At 45.1% G+C, this 27,002-nt stretch overlaps 12 protein-coding genes across 12 annotated transcripts; 2 read left to right on the forward strand and 10 right to left on the reverse strand. All coding sequences in view use genetic code 12, as the record gives it.

Moving 5' to 3' along the window:
- Nucleotides 1-948: 948 nt before the first annotated feature.
- RPS14B (40S ribosomal protein uS11) lies at nt 949-1,347 on the reverse strand (the record flags this gene model as incomplete). The annotated part of the gene is made up of 1 exon (XM_029032675.1): nt 949-1,347. The coding sequence occupies one exon, from the start codon at nt 1,345-1,347 to the stop codon at nt 949-951; it is 399 nt and encodes a 132-aa protein (XP_028892990.1).
- A 500-nt stretch (nt 1,348-1,847) lies between these two features.
- Nucleotides 1,848-2,240, reverse strand: RPS22A (40S ribosomal protein uS8; the record flags this gene model as incomplete). The annotated part of the gene is made up of 1 exon (XM_029032674.2): nt 1,848-2,240. The coding sequence occupies one exon, from the start codon at nt 2,238-2,240 to the stop codon at nt 1,848-1,850; it is 393 nt and encodes a 130-aa protein (XP_028892989.2).
- A 1,275-nt stretch (nt 2,241-3,515) lies between these two features.
- Nucleotides 3,516-4,105, reverse strand: CJI96_0003492 (uncharacterized protein; the record flags this gene model as incomplete). The annotated part of the gene is made up of 2 exons (XM_029032673.1): nt 3,516-4,016; nt 4,076-4,105. 2 exons carry the CDS (start codon nt 4,103-4,105, stop codon nt 3,516-3,518), a joined length of 531 nt encoding a protein of 176 aa, XP_028892988.1.
- A 124-nt stretch (nt 4,106-4,229) lies between these two features.
- LKH1 (bifunctional aminopeptidase/epoxide hydrolase) lies at nt 4,230-6,092 on the reverse strand (the record flags this gene model as incomplete). Its single annotated transcript, XM_029032672.2, has 1 exon — nt 4,230-6,092. The coding sequence occupies one exon, from the start codon at nt 6,090-6,092 to the stop codon at nt 4,230-4,232; it is 1,863 nt and encodes a 620-aa protein (XP_028892987.2).
- A 978-nt stretch (nt 6,093-7,070) lies between these two features.
- CJI96_0003494 (uncharacterized protein) lies at nt 7,071-8,714 on the forward strand (the record flags this gene model as incomplete). Its single annotated transcript, XM_029032671.2, has 1 exon — nt 7,071-8,714. One exon carries the CDS (start codon nt 7,071-7,073, stop codon nt 8,712-8,714), a length of 1,644 nt encoding a protein of 547 aa, XP_028892986.2.
- Nucleotides 8,715-8,717: 3 nt separating this feature from the next.
- On the reverse strand, nt 8,718-10,052 carry CJI96_0003495 (uncharacterized protein; the record flags this gene model as incomplete). The annotated part of the gene is made up of 1 exon (XM_029032670.2): nt 8,718-10,052. The coding sequence occupies one exon, from the start codon at nt 10,050-10,052 to the stop codon at nt 8,718-8,720; it is 1,335 nt and encodes a 444-aa protein (XP_028892985.2).
- Nucleotides 10,053-10,687: 635 nt separating this feature from the next.
- CJI96_0003496 (uncharacterized protein) lies at nt 10,688-12,874 on the forward strand (the record flags this gene model as incomplete). Its single annotated transcript, XM_029032669.2, has 1 exon — nt 10,688-12,874. One exon carries the CDS (start codon nt 10,688-10,690, stop codon nt 12,872-12,874), a length of 2,187 nt encoding a protein of 728 aa, XP_028892984.2.
- Nucleotides 12,875-12,895: 21 nt separating this feature from the next.
- CJI96_0003497 (ubiquitin-specific protease) lies at nt 12,896-13,690 on the reverse strand (the record flags this gene model as incomplete). Its single annotated transcript, XM_029032668.2, has 1 exon — nt 12,896-13,690. One exon carries the CDS (start codon nt 13,688-13,690, stop codon nt 12,896-12,898), a length of 795 nt encoding a protein of 264 aa, XP_028892983.2.
- Nucleotides 13,691-15,867: 2,177 nt separating this feature from the next.
- On the reverse strand, nt 15,868-17,295 carry CJI96_0003498 (putative protein kinase; the record flags this gene model as incomplete). The annotated part of the gene is made up of 1 exon (XM_029032666.2): nt 15,868-17,295. One exon carries the CDS (start codon nt 17,293-17,295, stop codon nt 15,868-15,870), a length of 1,428 nt encoding a protein of 475 aa, XP_028892981.2.
- An 867-nt stretch (nt 17,296-18,162) lies between these two features.
- Nucleotides 18,163-19,071, reverse strand: CJI96_0003499 (uncharacterized protein; the record flags this gene model as incomplete). The annotated part of the gene is made up of 1 exon (XM_029032665.2): nt 18,163-19,071. The coding sequence occupies one exon, from the start codon at nt 19,069-19,071 to the stop codon at nt 18,163-18,165; it is 909 nt and encodes a 302-aa protein (XP_028892980.2).
- Nucleotides 19,072-20,493: 1,422 nt separating this feature from the next.
- Nucleotides 20,494-22,383, reverse strand: CJI96_0003500 (uncharacterized protein; the record flags this gene model as incomplete). The annotated part of the gene is made up of 1 exon (XM_029032664.2): nt 20,494-22,383. One exon carries the CDS (start codon nt 22,381-22,383, stop codon nt 20,494-20,496), a length of 1,890 nt encoding a protein of 629 aa, XP_028892979.2.
- Nucleotides 22,384-23,915: 1,532 nt separating this feature from the next.
- CJI96_0003501 (uncharacterized protein) lies at nt 23,916-25,601 on the reverse strand (the record flags this gene model as incomplete). The annotated part of the gene is made up of 1 exon (XM_029032663.2): nt 23,916-25,601. One exon carries the CDS (start codon nt 25,599-25,601, stop codon nt 23,916-23,918), a length of 1,686 nt encoding a protein of 561 aa, XP_028892978.1.
- Nucleotides 25,602-27,002: the final 1,401 nt, after the last annotated feature.

Below are 27,002 nucleotides of genomic sequence, written 5' to 3' on the forward strand. Positions count from 1 at the left end.
CTTTACAAGGTTTTGTCCTCTACAGCTATGTTCCATACTTATACTCTTTCGATGCTGATAATGGCTGCGAAAAGTCTTATCTATGTACAAGCGGGATCCAGGAATATTTTACCCGATCTGGTATGTGGAGACCCCGACCCTGTGGAAATCGTGAAAAGAAGGAGAAAGCGTTTGCGGGATCTTCCATGACCGTTTTTCGGGCTGGAAGTTTCGGTGACGCATATTGCTTTCTTCGGGTGTTTTTACTCTAGACGTTGATCGGACGTTAATAATGCAAGTGCAAATGTGAAGCAACATATAGGTGCAAAGAAGCATGAAGTGAGATTAACTAATACCAGGTTTCAATAAGTGAAGGAAAAAAAAATAAAATTAAATAAGTTTTGAGAATTGAGGCATGAATTGAAAAGGAGTAGCAATTTGTCTACTATCATGTCGAGGGTGGAGAACATCACTGTACTTGTCATTAGAAATTAAAAACGAACGAGTCTGCGTATATTAGCTCTGCAAATTTGAAGCAATGAAATGTACAGAGGGCCTTTGTTTTTAGACTTCGATAGTTGTGAAAGCATTGTAGGTGAACCATTCCCATGGTTGCAAACGCACAGTGCATCCTGCTTCAGAGTGGCAGTCAGGGACCTTGAACCTTAAACGAATTATGTGACCCAATAAAGAATACACCTCCACTCTACTCACTCCTTCATTACTAGACTGCAAACAGCAATGCCCGCTTCAATCAATCTATGCTCATACATTGCCTGCCACTACCTGACCAACAAGAACACAGCACTCCTACATTCCATTTAACTCTTTTCTTAAATGTACATTTATGACGAGCTAGGCTCACGCCCGGCCAAAATAAGCACTGGGTAAGCACTATCTACATTAACACCACCACACAGAGCAAATCCCCACGAGCAAGGAGAAACAACTTCCGAAAAAGTCGGCTCCTTACAATCTTCTACCTCTTCTACCACCCTTTCTTCTGGTGGAGTCGGAAGGAACTGGAGTGACATCCTCGATTCTGCCAATTCTCAAGCCGGATCTGGCAAGGGCTCTCAAGGCAGACTGACCACCTGGACCTGGGGTCTTGGTCTTGGTACCACCGGTGGCTCTGATCTTGACGTGAACAGCGGTAATGCCAACCTCCTTACACTTGGCGGCAACGTCCTGGGCAGCCAACATGGCGGCGTATGGGGAGGACTCGTCTCTGTCGGCCTTGACCTTCATACCACCAGTAACTCTGGAGATGGTCTCTCTACCGGACAAATCGGTGACGTGGACGAAAGTATCGTTGAAGGAAGCGTAGATACGGGCAACACCGAAAACTTGGGAACGGTCAGCAGACATGTTGATGGTTTCTGGTTGATACTGAGGGAGGGTTTTTCAGAAAGTGATGGAGTAGAATTTTTTGTCGCAGTGTCTGGCGAGTGTGCACTCCTCGCCAGGTGAGCGCTAACATCTTTGGTCACGTGTGCACCCTGGTGTGGTAGGGCTAAAGCCCTATTTTTGATTTCAAATGATCAATTCACCGTTTTTTCTTTTGTAAGCATGGATATGTATCCATTGTGCTCTGAAAAGCAAGCTTGACATTGTTTGAGTCCTCAGGGGACGCAGTGCGTTGACTAATCTCTCTTTATCTAGTGAGCGCAGCTATTCGAAGCAAGGAAATGAGTATCAGCTAGAACTACTATACCTTGAGTGTTCAGGTCACCGGTAGCTTATCAATCAAGCCTTCGAGCAATCAAATACACATTCTCTACATCGGCCCATCCTAGATTATTTCCCGTTCTACAGCATCTTCCAAGAGTAACCTCTATTAATAAATGTACAAATCCCCCTGGGCACGCTTAGTAAACGAAACCCAAGATCTTACCGGAAACATGCTTTCTTCTGGCCTCCTCGTGGTCCATGATACCAGCAGAGGTGGTCAAGATGACGTAACCAAACTGTCTGGCAGGCAACAAGTTGTCGGTCCATCTCTCAATGTCCTTGATCTTCACGTTGAATCTTGGAGAAATGACACCACACTTGTTCAATCTACCGGTCAACTGAACAACAATCTTACCAGATCTGTGGTCGTCGATGTACTCAAACTCACCGATGTAGCCGTGCTTCTGCATAACCTGGAGGAACTTGATGATCACCTTGGAAGAAGGTCTGATCAACACCTGACACTTGCCGGTCTTCTCGGCGTTGTTGATGGAGTTCAAGGCGTCAGCCAACACGGAGGTTCTGGTCATAGTGGTAGTTTGGCGATGGAGAGAGTATTGGAAAAAGGTCTGAAAATTTGACGAAACGAGTGGTGAGGGTGTGTGTATAAGGCAGCGAGTCAACGAAACTAGGAGAGAAAAAACAGTCACAGTTGGTGAAGTGAGAGCTCCAGTTAGGTGCAGGCGCTGAAATGTCTCATAGTAAAGAGAAAGGTGGAAGGGACCTTTCACCGTGACTTGCATGCAGTACGTAGCCTCGCAACCTCCCTCCCTGGAGAAAAAATCTTCAAGGCTCAAGCTACCTCTTCACCAACTAACGATGCCAGTATGTAAAATTGCATTTGGGCAATAAGCGAAAGTGGGAGGGATATGTTTCATCGAAGATTTCAATATGCCGTGATTCATGTTAACTTCAGACATTCATGGAAGATTGAAGTCCTCACTTCTACGACAATTTATTCCATCTCAGAACCCTCCTATCATGAAAATTCCCATAACATCAACACAATCCATTCACTTTTATTTCCAAAGTTCCTTTTTGGTTCTAATTTGCCCGAAGTCACCAGATCTGAATTCGTACTAACAACCAGGCTAACAAGAGCTTCCAGACTAAGCAGAAATTGGGCAAGGCTGCCAAGCAGAACAGACCTTTGCCTCAGTGGGTCAGATTGAAGACCAACAACACCATCAGATACAACGCCAAGAGAAGACACTGGAGAAGATCTAAGTTGAACATCTAAGTTCTTTGGTTTTTGTTGGTTAATATCAAATACACACATGCTATAGAATCCGTGTGCGCCAGTGAGCTCATTTGTAGAACTGTAGCAGGCAAGACGATTAGGTCAATGAATTACTTTTGTTGTCGATTGTACGCTTATACTCCAAAGGCATCCAAAGGGCTCCTCCAACACTATACCCGTAAAATCCTTTAGTCGTGGTTTTCGGATGGGCTTTCAATGATTTGTTCTTTCAGACATCAGCGACTATTATTACAAGAATACGGCTGACTAGAAATACTTAAGGAGAGCTGGCTACTACAATCCTGTCAGCAAACGAGTCTCCTGTTATTCTGGTCATTTTGAAAGCCAGACTCTTAGTTGGATTATAGTTATTTGCGGACTTCGATCCACATGACATACAAAACCATGGATCAGAGAAAGATCAGGTACAGAGACTCTGCTAGCATCCCCTGATTCCTTACTACGATTTTATCACCGGATAAATATTAAATATTCATGCTATCTTCGAGTATTCCCATCTGCTTCATTCGCAAGAACCTTCCGTCCGTGATGCTGCGAACCCCAATTAAACCTCTTCCTCAAAGACTGTCTCGATAGGCTTCTCCATGAACGAAGCGTGCGACAAGACACACACTGCCAGGGAGCCAATCAACCACATCATGGTGGAGATTGGACTGGCCAAAAAACCCAATGGCACAGCCACCACAATTAAAGCAGTGTACAACTGCGATGTCGTGAAACGGCCAACGGGCAACACCAAATCCTGACCATTCAATCTGCTAATTCCAAAAATACCGCCTCCTACAAGTGCAATCACGAAAAGCAATAGTAAGTTGGTCACAAGAGCATACACGCTCAATATCGAAACAATCAAGATGTAGTTGGCATGGAAGTAGCCCAAATTGTAGGCAACTCTCGACTGGACCTCACCGAAGTTGGCAGGTTTCGAAAGTCTTCTGTGGTCAAAAAACTCCTGGGGAGGTTTGAGTTTGGAAACGGTGCCTTGGAGAGATGACACGTCGTTTCTGATTCTCTCGAGGGTGAATCTCTCAGAGAACGAGGAAAGCTGATGTTAGTGAAATTTTTCTCATTGGTGCACATATTCTAGATTGAAGTTATACTTACAGGGATATAAGGAATCGTGAGTCCGGACATGATGAAGAGAGAAGTTTCACTGTGATGTTTTTGTTCAGAATGAGACTGAGGCGTATATCGCGACGAGGCTGGAACCTGGGTTGTGTGTGCAGGACATTCACAGCCTTTCTTTTTTTTGCAACCATTATAACCCAAGGTCTTTCTTCACCATGGCTCTGCAAATCGGATGGTACCCAGACTCAAATTGATGGAAGTATTTGACAGCAAGTTCATGGTCCACCGTATCCAAGAGCCTGTATCCGGGTCTGACGAACTTCATTCTGCCCACGGTGCCCAACCACTGACCTAATCTGTCGTAAAACTTCCTGTTCTCTCCACCAACTTGCAACACAAACCAGCGGAATAATACTTCAGCGTTAGATGAGTTGGAGTATGCGCTGTATACTTGGTCTATCACGTGCAAGGCATCTTGGTGATGCTTCCACTGGAAGTTGTCGAGCTTATTAAAGGAGGCTAAGGTGTCCAAGAATACAACTGACTGATTGGCAGTGAAAACCTCAATGTCGGAAGGCCTAAAAATCAGCAGCAAGTCTTCTCCCTTCTTGACAGCATTCACCCATTTGTCCGCCAAATTGTAGCACTGGTCTACCATGGTGGTATCGAATTCTGGCTTGACTGGCGGCATTCCGGGCTTGTAAAGCCACAGCTCCCAGTCAATTTTATCAAGCTGCTTCTTGTGGTCCTTAAAAAAATCGTAAAGGGTGTCGATGAACTGGTATGTGTCTAGCGATGAGTACTTGAACTTGTTGAAGTAGTAAGGAATGAAAGGATCAAACACCTTAGTTCCGCCAACCTTCTTCTCGATAAGGAACAATGAATTAAAGCCCTTTTCGTATGGCACAGTAGAGAAGGCGTCGTCCGGGTCACTTCTGTCCTTCAAGTCTTGTACCAATGTCGAGTACCTCCCAGCGTTATCGCCCATAGCCTTTATGCTGTTCTCCAAATCAGACCATCCAATGATGGCAGAGAAGTGTCTTGTGGCTTCCCCATGGATGGCTGCTTGTATACGTCTCTCCAAGTAAACGGTCCAGCCCTCGTTAAGCCAAAAATGCTCCCATGAGCAGTTTGTGACGAGGTTACCAGACCACGAATGGGCAAGCTCGTGCGCAATCACATCGACATTTTGTCTGTCGCCGCTGATCAAGGTAGGCGTCACGAAAGAAGCGTTTGGGTTTTCCATGCCTCCATATGGGAAGCTCAGAGGCAAGACCAACGCATCGTACTGATCCCACTCGTATGGGAACACCAAATTTTCTGCTTCTTGCAAGAAGTTCTCCATGTCGTGCTCAAACTCGTGCTGACAAGCTCCAACACGGCTGGGCTCGGAGTAGACGTGAGAACGAGGCCCAATTGGCAACTTGGTGATGTCACCTGAAGCAATTGCAACCAAGTACGATGGAATAGGAATAGGCTGCTCAAACTTGTACTTGTTTCCTTCTACACCTGCTGGTCTGCCGCTCATCAAGGCTGGAAGCGATGACTTGACAGAGAAAGTGTAAGGCGACTTCACAGCAGGAGTATCGAAACATGGGAGAAGACTTCTGGCGTGGATGGCCTGGCACTGAGAGAAGAAGTAGGGCTCCCTCTTGCCGTCAGTGGCATTCTTATCGAGGAATTGCAATGCTGTACACTTCTCTGTGGTGTTCCATTTGAGCTCCAAGGAGAACTTGGTGCCCAAAGGGATCTCAGACCCACACACGATCTGCAACACGGAACCCAAGATACCTTGTTCGCCAAACTTGAATTGTGCATTTTCACCATTGATAGCGGCACTTCCAAAATCCAAAAAAGACGTGTCCAAGTGTATTTCTGACACATTTGTCGTTGCCTCCAACTCGATCGTGCTGCTTCCGTGAAGAATCCTCTTCTCCCAGTCAACCTCAAAGGCGAGTGTCGTGTGATGCACTTTAAAGTTGTAGTAGTTGGACAAAGTCGAAGGATCCCTTTCGGGAGACACTTTTGGGCGATGTTGGGCAATCACGTTCATGAGAGTTTGCGAAATTTGAAGTTGAACCAAGTATGTTCTTTTGGTCGCCAAGCGAAGGCGAGAAAAGTGTCGCTAGTATTGCGCGCCTTACTACTAGACGGCTCCGAAGAAGAAGCGCCGAGGTGCCGAAGATAGAATGGGAAAACATGAACTTTACAGTACTTGGTGTCTTTGTTTTGGTTAAATCAAGGTGATGGTTCTTTGACCTGCTTATTTTTGCCCTTGATGTTATGAACATCAGATTTTTTTGGTTCGATTTGGTGGAATCGGTTGCGCTCTGCGATTGCGCCTGAACTAGTTGAAATGATTTCCATAAAGTCATTGGAATTGATGTGATAGTATCGGTTGAGTGTAATAGTCAGTTGTCCTTCTACATGTTGTGGTCGTGAATATCTCTGAAAATTAGTGCACTGCTGTGGAAGCTGAAGTCTGTCAGCATTTCACCCATTTTGCAGCCATTTCACAATGGGCACTGTGTGACCGAACGATATCATCTTGCATTTTACTAGCACGTTTAAGCCCTTGATGTAACTTTAATGATCCACTTGTTGAGAGAAGCAAGTTTACTTACCCCTCCTGTGTTATACAATGGTAGTTGTCGCTCGTTACCGTCGCGTGTGGAGAACAATAAGACCTTGGCGATTCTGCCAAACCTAAAAAATTCAGAGACATAAAGGTCTGGGTTAACCCCTCTCAATAGCTTTCTTTTTGTTTCGTTTATGCTTCTTCGGCGCAATCACTACTATCACGACTACATTGAAGTTCCTACGGTGCACTCACGAAGGGATGTTGATACACAAGCTTGCACACTGCCACTATAAAGAAAAAGAGAGGCATTCACAGCCCTCAGCTCGATAGATACACTTGCTAGCTCGACTTCTGCTAGAGAATTATCCTCATTGAATTTAAATACCTACCCTGGGTGGGCGACTTCTACCCTACCGGTGCACGTGACCTCACCACTGGTTACTCCACAAAATGCGTTCTACAAAGAACGCTTTCCTAAGAATCCTCAATCCACCCACAAACAGGTCCTCTTTCGCTAAAATGCCTCCAGATGAGTCGCAATACATCCCGAAAAACATCCCTGGCTCGATGGAGTCGCCATTGCACCGCCTCGAACAAGAAGTAGGCAAAGACCTAAGATCGGAAAACCATCAATATAAGCGACCCTCGGATACAGCCTCGATATACTCGTTCGAATCGGTTTCAACGTCAGGCCGCTTACTTGACCGTCTTGACTTGGATTCTGAGGATTTTGACGAGGATTTTTTAAGAAGAAGAGAGTCCTATGTGCTGTTGCAATCGACAGGCAGACTATTAGACCGTCTAGGCTTGGAGGACGATGCAGAAGATGCTTCACTGCCCCTGCTGCTTTCACTGGCCGGCTTGCCAGCAGGCTTTGATCCACGTCTCAAACCTGTCAGGGCATCTTCAGCAATCAGTCTAAGTAGAATGCAAAGTCAGTCCCAAAGGCCCCCCGTTAGATCGCTCAGTTCCAAAAACAGTTCCTATGGACGTCTACCTTTGCATAGTGTGGGCACAGCACCATTCAAACAGCACATCGAAAAACCAGGGGCCTCAGTTGACTCTTTCCACGCCGATATGAATTCTTCCCGCAATAATCTGACAACTAATGCAAGGCTAGTGAACTCCCCACAATCCCATTCTGCCACGTCATTTGATTCGATACAAATGCCTGGAAGTTTCCCTGATGATCATCATGAGCGAAAACTGCCTGCCATTGATGCAGAAAGGTCTCCCAAAGAGTTTTCGTCGGCGCCATTGCCCAAGATCCCGTCTCCAAAACTGTCTCCTCAACAGCCCAATATGGGCTTTAGACAGGCTTTTAATTCATCACAGACCTCCCTAAAATCGATTGAAGTCCCTATCTTCAACCCTAATACTAAATTTGACCCCGTTTTAGAATCCATGGTCAAGCAGGCCCTTCTGCTTCGGAATCAAAACGATAGAGAGGCATCCTACAAGCTCCAAATCGCAGGCAATATTCCCAACAACTATCCGAAAGCTATGCATCTCTACGCTATAGCTCTTTCGTATGGTTTGGGTGTCAAGAAAAATGACGCTCTGTGTGTCAAATGGCTATGTCGATGCATTCTAGTGTCACAGGTTGTTGAAACCAACCCTGTCGATATTCCCTCACTTAACAACTATATTCAACGACTTAATGAACTCCAACCGCAAGATTTGGTCAAGATGGTTGCCAAAAGCTGTAACGAACCCATTGACCCATTTGATTTGTACGACACCTTCCTGAGAGTGAACCAGGCTGTCATATCTAAAATCAATGCCCTCAATAACAAGGACAATAATACCGTTGGAGGAGCTTATCATCGTTTGGGAGAGGCCGCTTTACAAGGAGCAGGTCTCCCGGCTAAAGATACTTCGATGGCTATGCAATTTTGGGCTAAAGCGGCTTCTTTGGGTTATTCCTTGTCAATGGTTAAGCTTGGTGAACTTTGGAGTACCAAGTCGAAGCACCACAAAAAAGATGTACATAAAGCAGCTGCATGGCTACGTCTAGCTGAGCTTTTTGGACAAAAAGATATCGGCAATAGCTGGATCTACAAGTCCAAGTATATGGTCAGGCCTAAGAAATGATATCTAGGTACTATATTTCTTACCTGATTGGAAACTGTATTTCGCTCCTTCGTTCATCTCCAGCCCATATAATTCCATAAACTCACGTAGACAACAATATAGATATCCACATGCGTCTCTCACGTCTGAATATGACCCAATAGGCGCGTAGTATTTGTCTGTCGCTGGATAAAGAGGTAGATCAGTTTTTGTCTTTTGCACGGGTGTTGACCTGTTATGCCAGCTTTTTGGAAACACGGTTGAAGGTGAAGGACATCGCATGAAGAAAGATTGTGCATCAGCAAGAATGTCTGTAATGGATTGATAATTCTCGATTATTAGTCTTTGAATCTCAACTGCCTTACCCGAGCTTGTTTGAAGTGGCTCAGCTGACAATAAGCTATGATTTATTCGTTTCACAACAAGAGCTTTTAAAGTCGTGAGAACGCCCACAAGAAAAGTAAGATAAGCTTTCTTTTTGTCTTGAACGTTGTAAGTTTTGATGTAATCTTCGATTCTTGAAACGAATGGAGGTATTTCGATGAGAACGGAGTTCCAGACCCTTTCAGCGTGTACATGGGAACGGCTTTGCTTGCTTTCGTAGTCAGTAGCAATAACCAAGCATAGAATCCAGTCAAACTGAACTACCACAGATAGTAGAGGGTCCTGGGACTTCACATTCTCTGCGTTTGTCATGACTCCCTTGGCAGCCTTGCGCCAATGGGAAGCAGCGTCGCTATGTGTCGCCATGGCCGGACTGGTTGGACCGTCAATTTGGGAAATCCCCAACCCTTTCAATGCAAGCTTTGGTGTGGCACTTTTGAGTGCCAGAGATGGGATGGTGATCCTAACAAGAAAGCGAGGTCTTTTTGGATCGTGGAGCTTGTTGATCCAACGGACTCGCTTAGAGCCCTTTTTTGGCGACTTAGACAGCGCAGAAGGCTCCTTCGGCTCAAACATCGTCGGCAATGTGGGCGAGAGAAGCGATATAGGAAGATTGTCTATATCTGATCCATGAGGCAGCTTGGCGGGGTCCTCTTCACGGTGCAAGGTCTCGTTCTCTTTATCGGCTGCGTCATTGTAGATGTCCAAAAAGTCCGATTTGGCAAATTGAGGTGGCAAATTAGGCGATAGAAGCCTAGGAAGCAGCCCCAGGGCAATGTACAGCGATATCATCTCATCAACGTTCCAAGGCGACGATTTTGGAGCTGACGTGGGCGTTGAAGGTAAGGGAGAGTTTTGCGTTCCCACGGAAGGTGAGTAGGGCAGCATTGACTTGGCTTTTTTCAAAGGAAACGACCTGCGAAATCCCTTGGATCTGCTAGGTCCCCCCAGCTCCAGAAATATGGCCGACTTCATGGAGGGCTGCTTGGATAGAGGTGAGGTGGGAAGCAGTTCTGATCCCTGGAGATATCTGTGGAATCCTCCTCACCTGGTGCTATCTGCATGCAGACGGTTTACAGGCGTATCTGTGGAAGCTCCCTGCACATATGCCAGAGATCCTTTGAGCCCATCGAGCCGAAAACGGCACGGGTATCTATTCGAAGCTCGAGAGCTCCTATTCAAACACTCAACCCTACTATAATCACTTAGATTGTAGAGGTATGTATCTTTGATCTTTCGAGAATTTCGTCATTGCTTCGCAATGCTGGGTTTTCCACTCGCCCTCAGTGAGGACTGAATGCCTGCGGGTTCAATGCTCATACACCAATTATGCAAAAGCAACACTTTGTGAAGCCAATCGCCAGATTCCTGGATACTTTGTGGGTGATGATCCCTGAATATTATATCAACTGCAGCACGTGAGCAATTTGAACTTTTCAGCTAAGGTTCATCAGAGTCTTCAAGCCGTAAAGGGTGGAGGAATTCCAAGTATTTAATTTTGTGACGAGAAAGACGACACTGTGACTTCAAATATTCTCAGAATTTACTAACATTAGAATTTGTAGTCACAGAGGTGAGTGTGGTCTGTTCGATCGTGAAACAGACATATTATGGTTTGTAGGGAACCGGGCTTGAAAAACCGAGAAACCACGCATACTTCGTCAAGTACCAAACCAGTCAACCCTAAAACCCCAAAATCGGCAAAATCGGCTAAGCCCGCGGCAAACGCAAAAATTACCACTCTGAAATCGACGGTGTCACAGTCAAAGAAGCCAAATCCAACGAAACAAAAACCCGAAAGCTTCTCAAAAGCGAAACACTCACATTCCAATAAGCCACATACCAATAAACCAAATCCCCATAATCCAACTTCCCATAATCCTAAGTCGGCTAGTCTGAAGCAACCGAAACAAAAGGCTCATCATAACTCAAAGGCGAAACCCGTGAAACATAATAAGAATCCAGGCGGTCTGAACCAGCCAAATCAAAAGCCAGGAAAACCACCAAAAGCGAAACCAGTAAAATCCCAAAAAGCAAAGCCAGTTGGTCTGAAGCAAACGATGCAGAAGCCAGAGAAAACCCCAAAGGCGAAACCACCGAAATCTGAAAAACCAACGGCAGGTAGTCCAAAACGAGTGATACAAAAGCCTGGAAAAACCCCAAAAGGGACCCCCGCAAATCTCAAGCAACCCAAGTCAATTCGCCTGAAGCAAGCTAAACAGCACGTTGTAAAATCGCAGAAAACGCATCCCCCAAAACATATTAAATCAAAGGTTGCTAATCTGAAGCATGCGAAACAAAAGCATTCTCCAGGGCAGCAAATCGGGCATCAATCGCCCAAATATTCTGAACTTGATCATCATTCGTATACTGCCTTTGAGAACCCAGATTTTGGTTCCGTCAGCTATGAATTCGAAATAACAAACGAACCAGATCCTAGTATACCCATTGATGACGAGTCAAATTTACTGTGCTCACTGCCGGACGGGTCAGACGCGTCAGCATTGGATTATGTTGAGCACTATTCACCACTTCCATCGGGATCGCAATCAGCGGATGATGAAGAAAATGATATAAACGCGTACGAAAATGAAGAGATACAAAATGTGATGCCCAATTCGAATGACTTCGAGGAGCTTGCGGTACATGAAATGGATTCAGAGCAAGAGACAGATGACCACGAGAAAGATGATAACCGAGTTATTCCGTCTTACATCATAGACTTTGAAGAACCAGATGAGTCGATATTATTCAGCAATCATGCAGATTCCAATAATTCCTCGAGTCTGCACGATTTTGATAGATCTACTGTGAATCCAAAGAAGCGGCTATCAGAAGACTATGCCTCCTTTGAGAGGAAACGTCAGCGAATGGAGAGATTTTCATCTCAAACCGACTCGCTTTTTAGTCCGCCACCTGCGCAGACTTTCATTGATACTAGCCAAGGTTTCAGAGGAACATCTCAATCACTAGAGAAGTCATATTATAGACTCACTTCAGAACCGAATCCTGCGAATGTGAGGAATGAGGAGGTGTTAAAAAAGTGCCTTCCATACGTCCTCATGAAATTCTATTCATTGAATCTTCTGTATGCGTACATCAATGACCAACTTAAAGCAATAAGACAGGATTTGACCATTCAACATATAAAAAATGAACTTACAATGCATGTTTATCAGACCCACGCCCGAATTGCGATAGAGAATGACGACTTGGGCGAATTTAATCAATGTTTGTCTCAACTTTTCAGTCTTTACAAAGCAAACGATATTCCAGAAAAACCAGAATTCGTTCTATACAGAATAATCTACATGACGCTCACGGGAAATAACACCGAGATTAACAAAATCAGGTATAAGTATGAGGGTGTCTCAGCCTCTCAGATTGGATCTAGCGGGGGTGATCCTTTTAACGCTTGGATTGAACCGGCGTTAACATTTTCCACCGCCATAATATGTGGTGATTACTACAATATCTTCCGATTGTACAGGCAATTTGCGACTTACCGATCAACCCGCTTGGCATTTCATTTGCTAAATCGTCATGTTGTCTCCAAGCAGCGAGTTATGGCTCTTTCGACGATGACAAAGTCCTTCAAAAGGCTCCCTTTGTCATCGTTGGAAGAACAACTTGCATTAGACGTGGATGATATTGGCATATTGCAATACTTGAAATCTCACGGTCTCGAGCATTGCCTTGCAGGATCCGATTTAGAGTGTACACCATGCAAGCCTATTGTCATGTCCATCCTCGAGCGTGGAGATTACAGAAAAGTTGACATCAAAGGGCAAGTCTAATATCAAAACTATATTTGTTACTCACATGCACGCGCCAAGAGCCATTAAGGCAAAGTGATTTCTTTGAGCTTCGTCAGTGTTGTTCATATAGAATTGGATCTTCTCCACTAGCTTTGGGTCGCTTAAAATGTGGGTCTCGTCGCACTCACCCAAATCGACTGGGCCTGTTCTTCTACCATCCAACTCATAAAGATGGCCATCAGATCCCTTCACATAAGTGATGAAATGAAACTCAACCGATTCAGTGGCATCAGGTGCAGTGGTTTGCCCTTGATTACCATAGTTGTCGTCAAGCTGAATGTTCTGCTCCAAGCTTTCAACAAGTTTGGCCTTCTCCTCAACCAGCAGTTCACTGGAAAGCTGCAGAAGTAACAACTTGTTAACCATTGAGTCCTCAATGATAAATTCTCGAGGCAAGTTTGCCATTGCGTGGAGCAAGGCGTACAAACCGCACCCGTTCCGGATAGTTTGCTTGAACCAAATGACTTTCGAAGAGTCATGACCTTCTTTGGCGTCCTCTTGTTTGCGATATTGCTCGTAAGATTCTGTCAAAGGAAATAGCATCACTAGAGCCATTACAGGCTGCGGTAAGAATGCGAGCAATTGAGGATCAGTGATTGAAAATACATCATTGAACTCGAGAACTGGCGAAAGACCAATCTTGTGCGCTAAAGAGTTGAAGATTTCGGGATTCGACTCGAGAGGAATCACGCACTTGGAATCTGGCATTAAAAAAGTTGCTGTGGTCAGCGTCTGTTCACTCGCTAGCGTCGGAGATTCAAGAATCGCTGATCCGGTCACATGATTCCTGATCATCTGATGTGTTTGGGGAATTGCCCTATTAGTAGCCTGGACCTGAAAGTCCAAGAATGTTTAACGATATGAAGCAATGACCACGGAGTCTCAAAACAGTGCCTGAGCAGTATTATTGGGCCTTTGTTACACAAAAGCTATTTCGGGCAAAACTACGCTCCATGCACAAAAAATCAAGTACTCAAAGCTTCATGTATGGAGTTGTCCGCTGAAAGCAGTCAGGATTATAAGTGCTTCTGATGCAAATGAGAATCTGTGAGTCTTTTCAAGTCCAGCCCACCTGTTCCTTTTTCCGTAGTTTGAAATCAGGAACTCAAAATAGACCGTTCCAATGAGATCATCTCACGATAAGCTTGGACCAAAGGTCGTGGTCTCGGACCTGCATGCGTCACAAATTGACAGCTTGAGACATCTGTATTCTTTTGTGCTCAGCCTATCAGATTGTTCGCGGTTTTCATTAGTAATCCGTACATTGATATTGCAAAAACCCCACACAAGACCACTTATTTCATAAAAGGAACTCACAGAAACAGTCAAACGTGAAAGATCGTTTCTAACTGCTCCTCATGCTTTGGTGTTCATTTAAGTATGCGGTTGTTCCGCTGATGGTCTTTACCTGTTTTGCTATCTGTGCATCCTTGTTCCTGCTACCTATCCACCTTGATGTTCATCAAAATGTCATGGTGCTGTCAATTTTGACGCTTTTGATACCTGCTACTTCCTTTCTTGCAAGTGCAGTCAAAGTGCGCTCACCGATGTTGCCTGAGGAGCCTCCGGAAGGTTTTTGGGACCTCTTCTGGCTTCCGCTCTTACTTGAAGCGTTCAAATTTTTTATATTACTTGTTGCCTCCCGAATTGGCGGTCTGCAAGTAATTTTGCATCATGCCATCACTGTAGCGACGATTTTGCTGACGTTTGCTACAGTGCTTACTCTCCTCAATACACCGTATACGGAGAGGTTATATAAGAAGTTCTATCATTACAAGTCCTTGTGGGAGGATTGTTGCCGGAACCCTTTGCCGGTGTCAAAGCTCATGCATAAGGGTTCGGTGACGTCTCTTGACTCCTCGGAGTCAACGTTAACCAACGAGGCGCCCCAATTTTCTTTGGATTCATTTTCAAGTCACTCTAGCAAAACCCTTCAACATGCACAGCTGATGCCAATCTTCTCCAATTCGCTGCAATCTCATCTGGATCTGCTCGATCAAGTATATTCGGTCTCTCCGAAGAATACCTTGCACGTAAATTCTACTGAAGAGCCTTTTGAGTATGATACGGGAAGTCACAATCCTTATGATAGTCTATCCAGGCTGAAGCTGTTCAATGCCGAGATCCTTGCAGAGGAAGTGGATCCATTGCGTAGTGTTGAAGCCAATCTCGAAACGGATTCCAGACTCTGTCACGGAAGTACAAGTCTGGGGTCGCTCAGGAGTCAAGAATTATCCTTTCAAGAAGCTACCTCAGACGGTTCCTTGGCCTCTTCGATGTCCTCGAGGAACTCTTTTTTGCATTGGCTTCATTGGCTTTTTCCCTTTTCGACGCGACAAAAGTCGAAGGCATTTCGCAGAAGAGTTCAAAGATTGCAGATCAAGCAAAAGTTCTCGACATACAGCCTCAACAACGACAATGCTTCGCTTTTGTCCAGTAACAAGTCTTCGTCATTTGGCACAATCGACTTGGAAAGTCAAACACCGGTAACCTCCCATGTTCGCAAATTCAATTGTCACGACTTTTATGCGTTTTCCAAATTTTCAAACGCCAATCTTGATGTGTGGTGGTCCCCTACAAACCTAGTGGATCCTGTTTTTCAAAAGTTTGGTGTGACTTTTGAGGAGATGTCTACATTCTTTTTCATTGCACATATAATTGAGCTCATTTTGGCTCAATTTGTATCATTATTTACCCTCGCATTACCATTCATTGCATCCATACTAACATCCCTGATGGTTTTACTTTTTATCGTCTTGATGTTCGTGTCTCATCTTTTTTGTACGAACTTCCTCAAGGTGCAGAGTGAATGTTCTTACAAAATCAATATTCTTTTGGCACTACTATTGAGAGTCTGTACCTTTGTGGGACTCGCTGTTGTCATTTTGTTGTGAGTCAATGCCAAATCAACAAGTCAACATCAAATATTGCATTAGATTAAAAGATACTTTCTATTACGATTGGCTAAAACTTCAGCCGGCTCTATCTTTCAACGCGGTCATTAAGTAGCTTTCATTGGTGTAGGTGAACCCATTGACATGTAAAATATCCCCCAGGCTTGTACTTGCAGGGAAGACAGCTCTTGAATCATGAGGTGTGAAAGACATCGACGTGAACTCATCATCAAAATTCTCGGCTAATATTGGATCTGTAATCACCGGCATTATGGGAGGGAGCACTTTCGAGCTCTCACCATTTGTACCGTCGATATCCCCCCAATCAAGGTATCTAAAGAATCTATGATTTTTAAATTTCTCAAACTCAGTATCAACATTGAGTCTTTTTTGTGGATCTGGCTGCAATAACTTGCGAAGTAAGTCCTTGGCGTCAGCGGAGAGGTAATAAGGAAACTTAAGATATTTTTTGGAATGAGTAACTTTATCCATGATTTTCTCATTTGTGTGACCAGTAAAGGGAGGAGATCCAGTTAGCATATCAAACGCAACACAGCCTAGAGACCACCAATCGACTGAAAAGTCGTATTCGTTGCCCAAGATTACCTCTGGAGCCATGTATTGCGCAGTGCCGATCATCGAATGACGATTTTCATCTCTTGATGACACTTTTGAGAGACCAAAGTCTGTCAAGACCAAATTGCCCTCCGAATTAAGCATGCAATTTTCCGGCTTCAAGTCTCTATAAATGACTTTGAGGCAATTGTGTAAGTAGCGTAAAGCGAGTGCAATTTGAGCGATGTAGTACGAAGCATCCCTCTCACTTAAGAATTTTTGCTGTGCCAAGTGATGAAAGAGTTCGCCTCCGTCTAAGTATTCTAAAATGAGATAGACCTTGTTCTGATCTTGAAAAGCATAGTATAGCTTCACGATATTAGGATGCGCAACCTTTTCGAGAATAGTCTTCTCGTTAAGCGTGCGCTGATAGTTGGTTTGATGTACTTCATTGGTCTCTTTGATGACCAAGGAAGCTTTGTGAAGCTGTTTCTGAGCGAAAAGCTTTCCAGTCGACTTTTCCTTGACGAGAATTACTTTCCCATACGAGCCCTGACCGAGAACTCTAATGGGCTCGAAGTCAGCCAACTTGGGCCTGTAACTCGATAAATGATCGCTTTTCACCGAGGACGACACATATGACTCCCCGAGCTCAACTTCATACGCCGAGGATACGCTGCTTCTGCGGCGCACTTTCATGGGAATCCCCAGGCGTGGTAAATCAGGCACCGTATCGCCGTCGAGAGCGTCCTCACTTCTGTTCACGCTGAGGAAATTGGTAACATTTCTCTTTGACAAGGCTATTGGTTGAGCTGGTTCATTGTTTGCAGCGTTGGCTTCTTCCACGTGCTCCTCGGGCTCGTCCAAAAGACGGTAGTTGAGCTGTTGGAGCCTCGAGATCAACTGAGAAACCTCGGGCTCGTCATCATCCATGGCAAATAAATCAGTCATTTTTAAGCTTAAAATTTATGGACCTGTTGTCCTGCGCTGTACAAACATGAAGAAAAGCGTCAGTCTATCGTCTCGGCCATTTCGAGTTTCAAATTTCGCGTAGAGAACGTGGAGCAGGAATCATATTTGTTACAAGACGCCAAACATAGATTATGCTTTCAAAATCTCTACGATTTTGAATAGAATGGATTGGAAGATTTATAGGAAAACTGGCTATTCTGGTGTAAGTTGTCAAACCTGTGTGGTTTTTTTTGTTCATTGCAGAGAAATTCACGTGGGTATGGACTGATAGTTCAGTTCTTTTCTCTTATTAAATAGAGAGGATAATTCAGTAGCAAATTATCAAAGACGCCATAATGTTTTACCAGCAAAGTGTTAGAGATTCAAAGGATCTTTGGTCTCGGAATGATGCTATATGGTTGCGTTTATATCAATACTATAAATTCATTTCGATAAGTTACTCAACAATACGGCGATAAAGCTCTGATCTTCTAAGTCTTATGTTCTAGCACCTTCTTTATCTTCAAATTTACGGTAATAATCAGATAACCCATGGAATGGATTATTTAGGTTGTCATTCACATTCTCGTTATCGTAGGGCAGCTGCGAATTCCACTGTTTTTCACGAACCTAACTCCACATTCGCGATTAAGCCTAATATGCGGACCAATTCAAAATTATATGATGTAATCAAATTCAGATAACATAATCCAACAATTTGCTTTCTTCTTATATTCCTGTAACTTAACGTCATCTACCATCGAGGAAAGTCGAACACTCACGGAGCGTTTTGATGTTGTCTACATGGCATTTTCACCATGTCAGTTCATTAGTTATATACACCAATTTATGTATAAAGATGCACCTTCAAGAAGAGACCCGAACGTATATTTTTCTTTTCGCCTGGATGTAGCCCATCATGAAGTCTTCAGACGCATACGGTTGAGCGCCATGGCTACTTGGAGATTTTAGCTTGACTGGTTTGAGGGAGGAGTCTGGAAACACCAACGAAATCTTCACCTTCTCCTTCGAACATGGCAACTTGCCTGCAAGTTTAAACATGACGACATCGACGAGTTCTGTCGGGCTGCGTAGGCGATCTTTTCGAAGCTTAATCGCCACGATATCTTCAGGAGTATCTGTGCACGAGATTTTGAGTTTGAGAACGTTTGCAGGGTCCGAATCTGCAGAGCGTGGCTGTTGCCGTATCAGCCCTAGTCGAGAATTGGAGCTTTTGTCGTGAGTATAAGGACTCATTCTTCTTTGGGCTTGAATGTGTGGTGGTAACTGCCAATTGGGCGCTCTAGGAACAGAAATTATGGATCGATCTTTCAGAGAGGTCGATGCAGTTTGTGAATTCAAGGTACGCTCTCGGGATTCTACACGATAGTGCTCTTTCTGAGCAGACATTCTCGAGGGCGGGAGCCGGAGGTCTGCCAGAGTTGTGGAGTATCTCTTTTGAGGGTCATGCTTCTTTCTTAACTGGACATTCTTTGAGCCTCTCATGAAGCTAGAAACTTTCGCTTTCTCCTCCATCGGTAGCGGAGGAGTGACATACTGAGATACTGGCCTCGAGGGCCTAACAGAGTGGTGAAGGTCCTCCTTTTTGAACGTTGACGGCGTTTTCGAGTCGGGCAGCTTTTTGAGTTTACGCTCCTCTTTCAATGCCGAGGTGGATGACGGGCTGGAGGGAGCTGAGTCGAATAGAGACGACTTATCACTATCTGAGTCAGACTCCGAGCTGGTTTTCCTCAGTGTATTCTCCACAGATGCCATATTTGAAGATGCTGGTATCGAAAGTGAAGAGCAGGGAAAGTTAACAAAATATAAACACGCTTTCGCCGACGTTCCTTCGACACAGCCAGGCGGATTGCTTTCTGATACAAGAAACAAAGAGATTAGAGGGCAGACGACGTTTCTGGAACAGGAAGTTATTGTGGCCGAGAGCAGTGCAGGAAGAGCCAGCCAGCGACAAAGAGATTTACAGTTATAGTATGAAATGCTTTTTCCTTTTTACTGACATTGTGATGAATTGGCAATATGTACCGCATGGGAGCGCTGGCGCCCAATCCCGAAAAGGCTTTGTGTGCTCCATGTACACAGGCGAAGGTCGGTTGCGTTACCGAGCACTCTCTCGAATCCCAGAAGGATGCCGCATCGAATCACCAGCAAAGAATACAGCGAAAAATAGAAGATCAACTTTGACATCCCCTCGAGTCTAGACAAGTCCGGGGTCAGTTTGGTCGCAAATGAAAAAGACATCACACTTTAGCCACGCTACTAAACCCAGCTGCACTGCTGATTGCATACGTCTCTTGCCTCGCCAAAAATCCTAATTCATGTATGAAGTCGCGCTCAGACTGCCTTTTTCTCGTCTATTTGCGCTACACTCTACACAACCGACAGCAAGGTGCATTGTTTGAGTAAACCTTCAGACATAGAGGCCGCATGGAATCAGCACCTGCCACAAGCCTGTTCTCGTACTGTACTTTCCCACCACGGTACTTGCAAGGGTACCTTTTTCAGCTCGCCCCTACTGATGAGGCTCTGGGGCTGTTATCACGATGATCTTCTGGGGTATTCACTCGGTTGAACATGCCCCAACACCTATTGTCAAGGAAGATCCCCAAAGCCTCCATTTATGCTATTGAAAAGACGTTTTACCAACAGGAGAATTTCCGATGATCCTGTTGCGGGCTCGAAAATCTTTCAAAACAAAAGAATTCTTCAACATATGCACTGGTTATGGTGCTTGACCTGTCGAATGTTCTGCCTTTGCTATGCTTGCTCTGAAAGAAGCTTCCGTCGAACCAAAAACATATCTTCTATTCAGCTTGCAAATAATATTTTATTAACTTCGAACTGTCCCATGTGAAACACAGTAATTTTATTGGTGCAAGCCTGAACACGGCCTGCCCCCCCCTTTTATTGTCATTCTTCACGCGAGCACAATGTGCGGAGGACTCGTACTTTTCACAACAATGTTGTGTTTTCTTTTATCTTATTCCATCACATTTTTTTACTTCTAGAACAATATTACAATGACGCCTGAAATGGATTTTATCGCTATGTCGAGAGATATACCGTACTATACAGAGTTCAAAACATATCGGCAATTTGTTCAATATCCCCCGAGGAGCGCTATTTGTTTATGGTCTTGCAACAAGCCATGCGGGGTCACTTCAATAATTCTTCATCTTAGCGTGCACGCTGAAGCCGAAGATGGGCTTTGGTACTGCTCCGCACGTAGTTGAGTAAGGAACCTTCGTCTAAAGCATTCTCGTCACGAGGTTCGCCCATGGGTTGGAGAGTGTAGTGATGGATCAAGGCAGGATCCTTGTAGATCTTGAACAGTAGCATATGTTTGAGGGTGTCGATCGAGTGTAATTCGTTGCGACGCACTCGAAGAATGACTTTATCGTCATCTTCATTGCAGAGAGTGACTTTGATCTTAACATACTCTCCGTTGAATGTCGTCTTTTTTTCAGCATCTGGCGTGATGGTTGTCGTGGATGAAGAAGCTGTGATGTAAGCTTCCTTGTGCTTCTTGGGCAGAAGGGGTTTAATCTGTTCGTCATCTTCTTCGCCAAAGAGTCTAGGAGGACATCTCGAAAAGCTGTGTTCTGAGACGATCGTTGGAGTCTTTGGCTCACAAGACAGACTTTTATGCCTCGAACTGTTCAGCATAATAGAGTCCTCGCCGCTGGAGTAGTGGGTGTGCTGCACTCCTTGGCTTCCAATGGTGCTGACAGACTCGTAACTCATGTCAGAGGAGCCCGCCTTTGGATGGTAATTTGCACTAACAGGCGATCTAGACCGAGTGTCGAGATTGACAGGTTCTTGCAACGTTGTGTCACTCATGCTTTGAGTGCCTTCACTTTTAGATTCAGAAGAAATTGTCCTTTCGTTGAAAAAATCAAACTCTTCCTCTTTGGATTCTTTATTTTGATGAGCATCCTCTTCTCCATAGCCAGCAAGAAGCAGAGAAAATGTAGATAGCGTTTGAGAGCTCTTTGATTCCACCATAGGCGAAGGTTCTTCATTTGAACGCTTTTGCATGTTCTCATTGCTTGCGGAGGCCGTGAAAGACGACATCATCGCTATCGTAGCCTGAGAAGCCTTCAAACTCCGTAGTTGAACCTGTGCTGGGGAAGTTCGCTGTCTGAGACGAGGCGACTCTCCCGTATTACGAGGAGATTGCAGTGGGGTCAGGGAGATTGAGGGAGGGCAATCAGCTCTTTGCATAGTATCTAATATGTTGATCAGATCCTTATGGAGAAGATTGTTTATCTCCGAGTCGGGAAGAGGCAAGTCGCCAGGATTCACCTCAATTCGTTTGAATTGCTCATCATTGATGAACTCTACGAACTCGTCGCAGTTTCTCACTTCGTTGATTGCCAAGAGCTCTCTCATATACTTGCTCAATTGCGCTGCCAATTGTAATAAGTCCTTGATATTGTCGTTGGAAAGCGACAGCGCCAGAACCGACTTCTCCAACAGTCTTTGTGGGTTGGGTAGGTATGGAATTGTCACCACCCGTCCCAATGAGGCAACGAGTGAGACGTACAAGTTGTAGAAGTTCTGGTAGTACTTGCAGAGGTAGACTTGCTTACCTGAGCCCATGCTGATGTCCATTCTGTACAAGTAGCGCAATTTTTTGTTCTGTAGCACCGTGGTTATTCTTATGTTTGATATGGAATCTTGCTTGCTAGTGGTGGAAGGAGAGCTCTCAAGGAGCCATTGAGCGGAGACAGGTTTTTGGAGATCGTTGGCAATGATTTCCACATACGAAGCAGGGATAAGCCCGCTGCCGGTCTTGTCGATGTACTTGACCAAAAGCCAGCCATTGCCTGGTCTGTGAACAAGCTTGACAAAGTCATTCTGTCTAACGCTCATCTCCACCAGCGATTCGGCGTCAAAGTCATACTTAACTCGCAAGACGATGACTGGGTCTCCAGATACGGGAGAAAACACCGGGGATGCTTGGAGCGAGGAGGAGGAGGAGCGAGCGATGGGGGACGAGATTGTGAGCTTCTTCAAGTTCCTCGAGGACTTTGCCTGTTTCGAAGCAAAGAGGCCGGTTGACATAGTGGGAGAAGTGAAGATTCAAACACAGCAGCAGCAGATTAACGAGCAGATATGGTAGTAGTATTAGTAGTAGCAGCAGTAGCAGCAGCAGCAGCAGCCCGCGGTGATATAGGTGTGGGAAAGATACAGCAAGGGCAAAAGCAAAACAGACAAACAATGGAGGAGGTGGACTTTTATGCCACAACAATGTGAAGTGCGATGGAGAAGCAGCGGAGGGTAGCACAAGACAACCAATAGACAAGAAGTGGGAAAGATGGGTTTATTCAGGCAGCAGCAGCAGCAGCAGCGATTGAAGAGAAGCGGAACCTTTCTTTACAGCGACAATTGACCGGTAACTTGTGCCAGGAACAAAAGAATTGAAGAGATGAGCGAAACGGAAGGTTCTCGCAAAAGATTAGAGGAAGCGCATCCCAACGTTGGAATGAATTATGCGTGGGCACCTCTCAAGACAAAACATTGGCATTGTGCCTCTGCATTGCATGCACCGAAGCCGCACCAGCACCTTTGGCACATGTGTACAGAGTGTGCATATCGGCTCGCGCGACACTTATGCCTCTCCACGCGGGTGCAAACCGCCAGGCAGAAAAGCGAAGGTTGGGGAGCTACATTGGGTGGGCTGATTGCGAAAAAGAGTGGGAGAGAGCTTCTGCGAGTTTCAGGTTAGCCAGCAGGAAAAAGGTTGGTATTCGCCGAGCCGACACCGTGACGAGGTGCTTTCTTCTGCATCTGGTTGTTGAGGGCTTTTTTTAATTTTTTTTTCTATTTTGCCGGTCTGCTGTTGTGGCACCAGGAGTACCGCTTTTGTGCTTCTTGCGTGGTTCTATTACGTCGTCTAATTTCGACTAACGTTGTGAAGCTTGCAATGGGAACATTGTATCAGGCCGATACATGAATGTGTAGGAGGTATTTGGTCACAATCGGGGCCTTAAAGGTATATTCGGGGAAAATTGCCCTTGAAGCAATGGGCGATTTCTTTGTGTTAGGGGACGTGTCTTTCGTTTTGTTACTTGTCGTTTTGTGTATTGTCCTATGAATTGTGCTCTTGAGGAATGCCTGGTGCTAAGCCCGACCACCCACAAGCGGCCCAATCAATGGAGGTTGAGAGACGATCTGCAATGGGAATTGTTCGCACTAATTACAATAATAGTGCTCGGGACGAGCGGTGGAATTAGTGCCTTGTTCCCGTAAGCTTCTTTTCTGGCGTCTGTTTACCTTTTGCGTTGTGTGCTTGACTTTCACCAACATTCTCTCTAGCCATGCGGCGATGTTCCGTTCCTGGTCCTATTATCTCGCAGCACCATATATATGAACCGCACTACTCGTCGGCCGCGCTTCACATGTACGTCTGCTGCTCGCGGATTAATTCATGGCTGAGTGTTGAAACCTTATTATACTCCGGCGCTCTCACTAATGTACACGGTCCGGCTGAACGGAATGCAATTTGAGGTGGTAAGTGAGCTTTCTTCACAAAGACGTTTCTCTCGCAAACAATGCGAGCTCACCACAGCGTTTTAGGATAGGATGTCCCTCTTTTAGGTAACTAGAATGTTGATGTTATCACTGGCCTTGATCTGTTCAAAGAGTTCCTCCAGGTCGGCGTCCATCTCTTCGTACGTGTCCGACAGTGGTAAATTAATAAAAAGGTTATTGAACACAATCTTTTGATATACGAGCCGCTTGAATTCTGCCAAGGATGTAACATCTGCTTTGTTGAGCTTGAGCAAAAGCTTTTCTTGACTCTGTGTTTTGATCTGACATTTAAGCTGCGGGATTCCCATATTTGGTGTTGCTGGAGACGAATTGATGCTTTGCGAAGGCGGCGAGAATGTACTGATTCCTGACGACGTAGTAGTATTTGGCGAGCTGGTAACAGGCGTGCTGCGTCCCGGGCGCCCGCTCCTCGAACCGGCGACGGAGCCGGCCCTCGTGAAGGGATTGCTGTTGACTAAGGCCGCTGTGACTGGCTTGGAGGGCGGCGGCGCACTAGTTTGCAGCACTGTGGGCGCCGTCACGACTCGTCTTTGTGACGTAGTTTTCAGCCTTGTGAATTGTGGGCTATTATCACCAAATGGCGCCTTTCGAATAAGACCAGGACTCCCATCCTTAGTTGTATTAGATCGCTTGAGATCCTTGGTCGTCTTCGCTCTGCGGAGGTCGTTCTGAAACACCAGTGCCTGTTGGTAATGATTATAAACATTTCTTGCCACAGAATGCTTCGGCATCTGCATATCATTAGGATTGGGAGATGTCAAGGGAAACTTTTTGGCTCTGTCTTCCTCTTCTCTTTTGTCCAAGACAGCATGAAGTCTCTCGCTTTCTGTTGCACTATCGGCCCTCTGTTTTGAATAGATCTTGACGGACCCTGGAAGGACTCGTTCGTTGATCACGTCATTTGTCTCATTAAGATGTTTTGGAACAATAAAACCGGGTGCTTTCTCGTATTTGCAATCTAACCACTTGAGCAATGGGGGCAGAACCTGATAGTGCTTATTCAGAATAAGCTGATTGATGTAAGCATCGAGATCTTTGCATCTCTCGACTAATAAAGACCTGAGCTCGGAAGATTCTCTTTTGTTGCTCGGGATCGGCTCAGGTAATTTTGGCAATCTAAGGTAATCAGGCAATTCTTCATCTGAAGACTTCTGCCAATGTCTCACATGGTCCAATAGAGACAAGTGGAGATTGTAAAAGTCCTGGTAGTAGCGACATAAGTAGGCGACCTCTTGGGTGCTGTAGGTTATGTCGATCCGATACCAGTATCTGTCGTCATACATGAGAAAATTGGTAATCGATGCAGCTAGCGGATATGGTCTGTTGTTGATGGTGATTGGTTCGTTGTTGCGAAGAAGTTGCTTGACTTCAGCGTCGTAAAATGTCGTGTTTCCCAAAATTGTGGTTGCAGAGGTTCCAGAGTCTTGTAGCCATTGCAAAGTTATAGGGTGGAGGGGGTCGTTTACAGCAATGTCGACATAGAGACATGGAACGAGACCAGGAGAGGTCACTCTCTCGATCGACTTCACCAAAACCCAGCCGTTGGCGAGTTTGTCCAAGAGTTTGAGGACGTCACCTTTCTTGATGGTCAATTCAGAGGCGGACTCGGCGACAAAGTCGTATTTAGCAACAAGAATCACGTTTGCACGTAGCTTGGAGTTGACGTTGTGAGCCATTGAAGGCGACGATATCTTCAAGTTCTTGAGCTGGTGTCCGATAGTAGGCATGTTTGAACGATTAAAAATTAAAGTTTAGCTAGCAGGAGAAATTAAGCTAGTGGGCGGATTCAGCAATAAGGTGGACTAAGCTGAAAGGTGGAATTAGCCTGGAGGAATTAGCAGGAGGAATAAGCTGGTAGGTAGAATCAATATAAATCCAGTAATAATGATACAAAACAAATTTAAGCGAGTGACTGGATGGTAGGATCGAAACCAAAGTAGTAAAATATTAGGAATGAAGCCAAAGAAGTAAAAGAAAAAAAAAGAACCAAATAAAACCAGGGAAGTTAGTAATGGAGCACCCCCTAAGTTATTCAGAGCATTCAGATACGCGACCACGCACGGCTACTAAGTGCGGCAACAAAGTCGCTTTGATAGACGCGAATCTAAAAATTCTACTTCCGCTAAAGAGATAGCGTTCCGTTAACCAACACACTGCAAGAGATGATGATGGCACGAGAACAACTTCCTCTTGTGGAATTGCTTCTAACGGTCGCAATTGAAAAATTGGTTTTTTGACTTTGGTGAAGCCTTCGTTCTCTGTAAGCAGAAACGCGACTAACGCCAAGAGTCCATCTCGTCTATGTGGAAGGAACAAAGAAACACTTTCACTTCACGTGTTTTGAAGCGGTGATTGGCTGAAACTACGAATTTGTATCACTTCACCCTACAACAGTTGAAATACATGTTTCCAGCACGCGAACCAGGAGGCCAAGGGTCTTCGAAAAAAAAAACCGGGCATCCCAGATTATATAATGCTGGACAGATCGTTCTCCTTCCGGCCATTTTTGCTCAACCGAATAGAGGCAATGTGTCAGTGTCGCTGGTAATCCGAAAGTTTGGTAAATATGTGAAGAGAAAAGACCTAGGGGGAGGAATTTTTTTTTTGTTTTCGCAGAGGGGCCCATCCCATCTCTCTTCGTGCGACAACCACTTCTCTGTATCGGTTCACGTTTTGCAGCTGAAAGCAGTGAACCAATTGTACACTAGACTAATTGTCAGCCATATGTTGCATTGTCTCCTACAATTGTTTCCATGACTTTGCCTTTGGGCCGAAGTGTGGCGTTTTTCAGAAGACTGTCAATTCCCAGCTTCTCCTCTCTCAGAAGTCTCTCAGTGACAAAACTGGAAGCAGGAATCAGCCTGCGATTTGCAGACGCTCGCACCTGCTTTGGCGAATGCCCACAATGTACGGTGTAGACGTATAAACGCGGTCCGATTGTTGAGTCAGCCGGCCAGCCGACCATGCCCGCCCCCCTATGAATATGCCGGTAGCAGCTGATTTCTCCGTCGAGCAAGTCATCCTTTTGAGTAACTTTTGCACCCGCCCACGGACGTTAAGCGAACATTGTGCATTGAATCTCTGACAAGCGACCATCATGATAGCTGCATCCGCATGGTTTAGGGACC

The sequence above is a fragment of the Candidozyma auris genome, chromosome 3, assembly GCF_003013715.1.
Source record: "Candidozyma auris chromosome 3, complete sequence".
Lineage (NCBI taxonomy): Eukaryota > Fungi > Ascomycota > Pichiomycetes > Serinales > Metschnikowiaceae > Candidozyma > Candidozyma auris.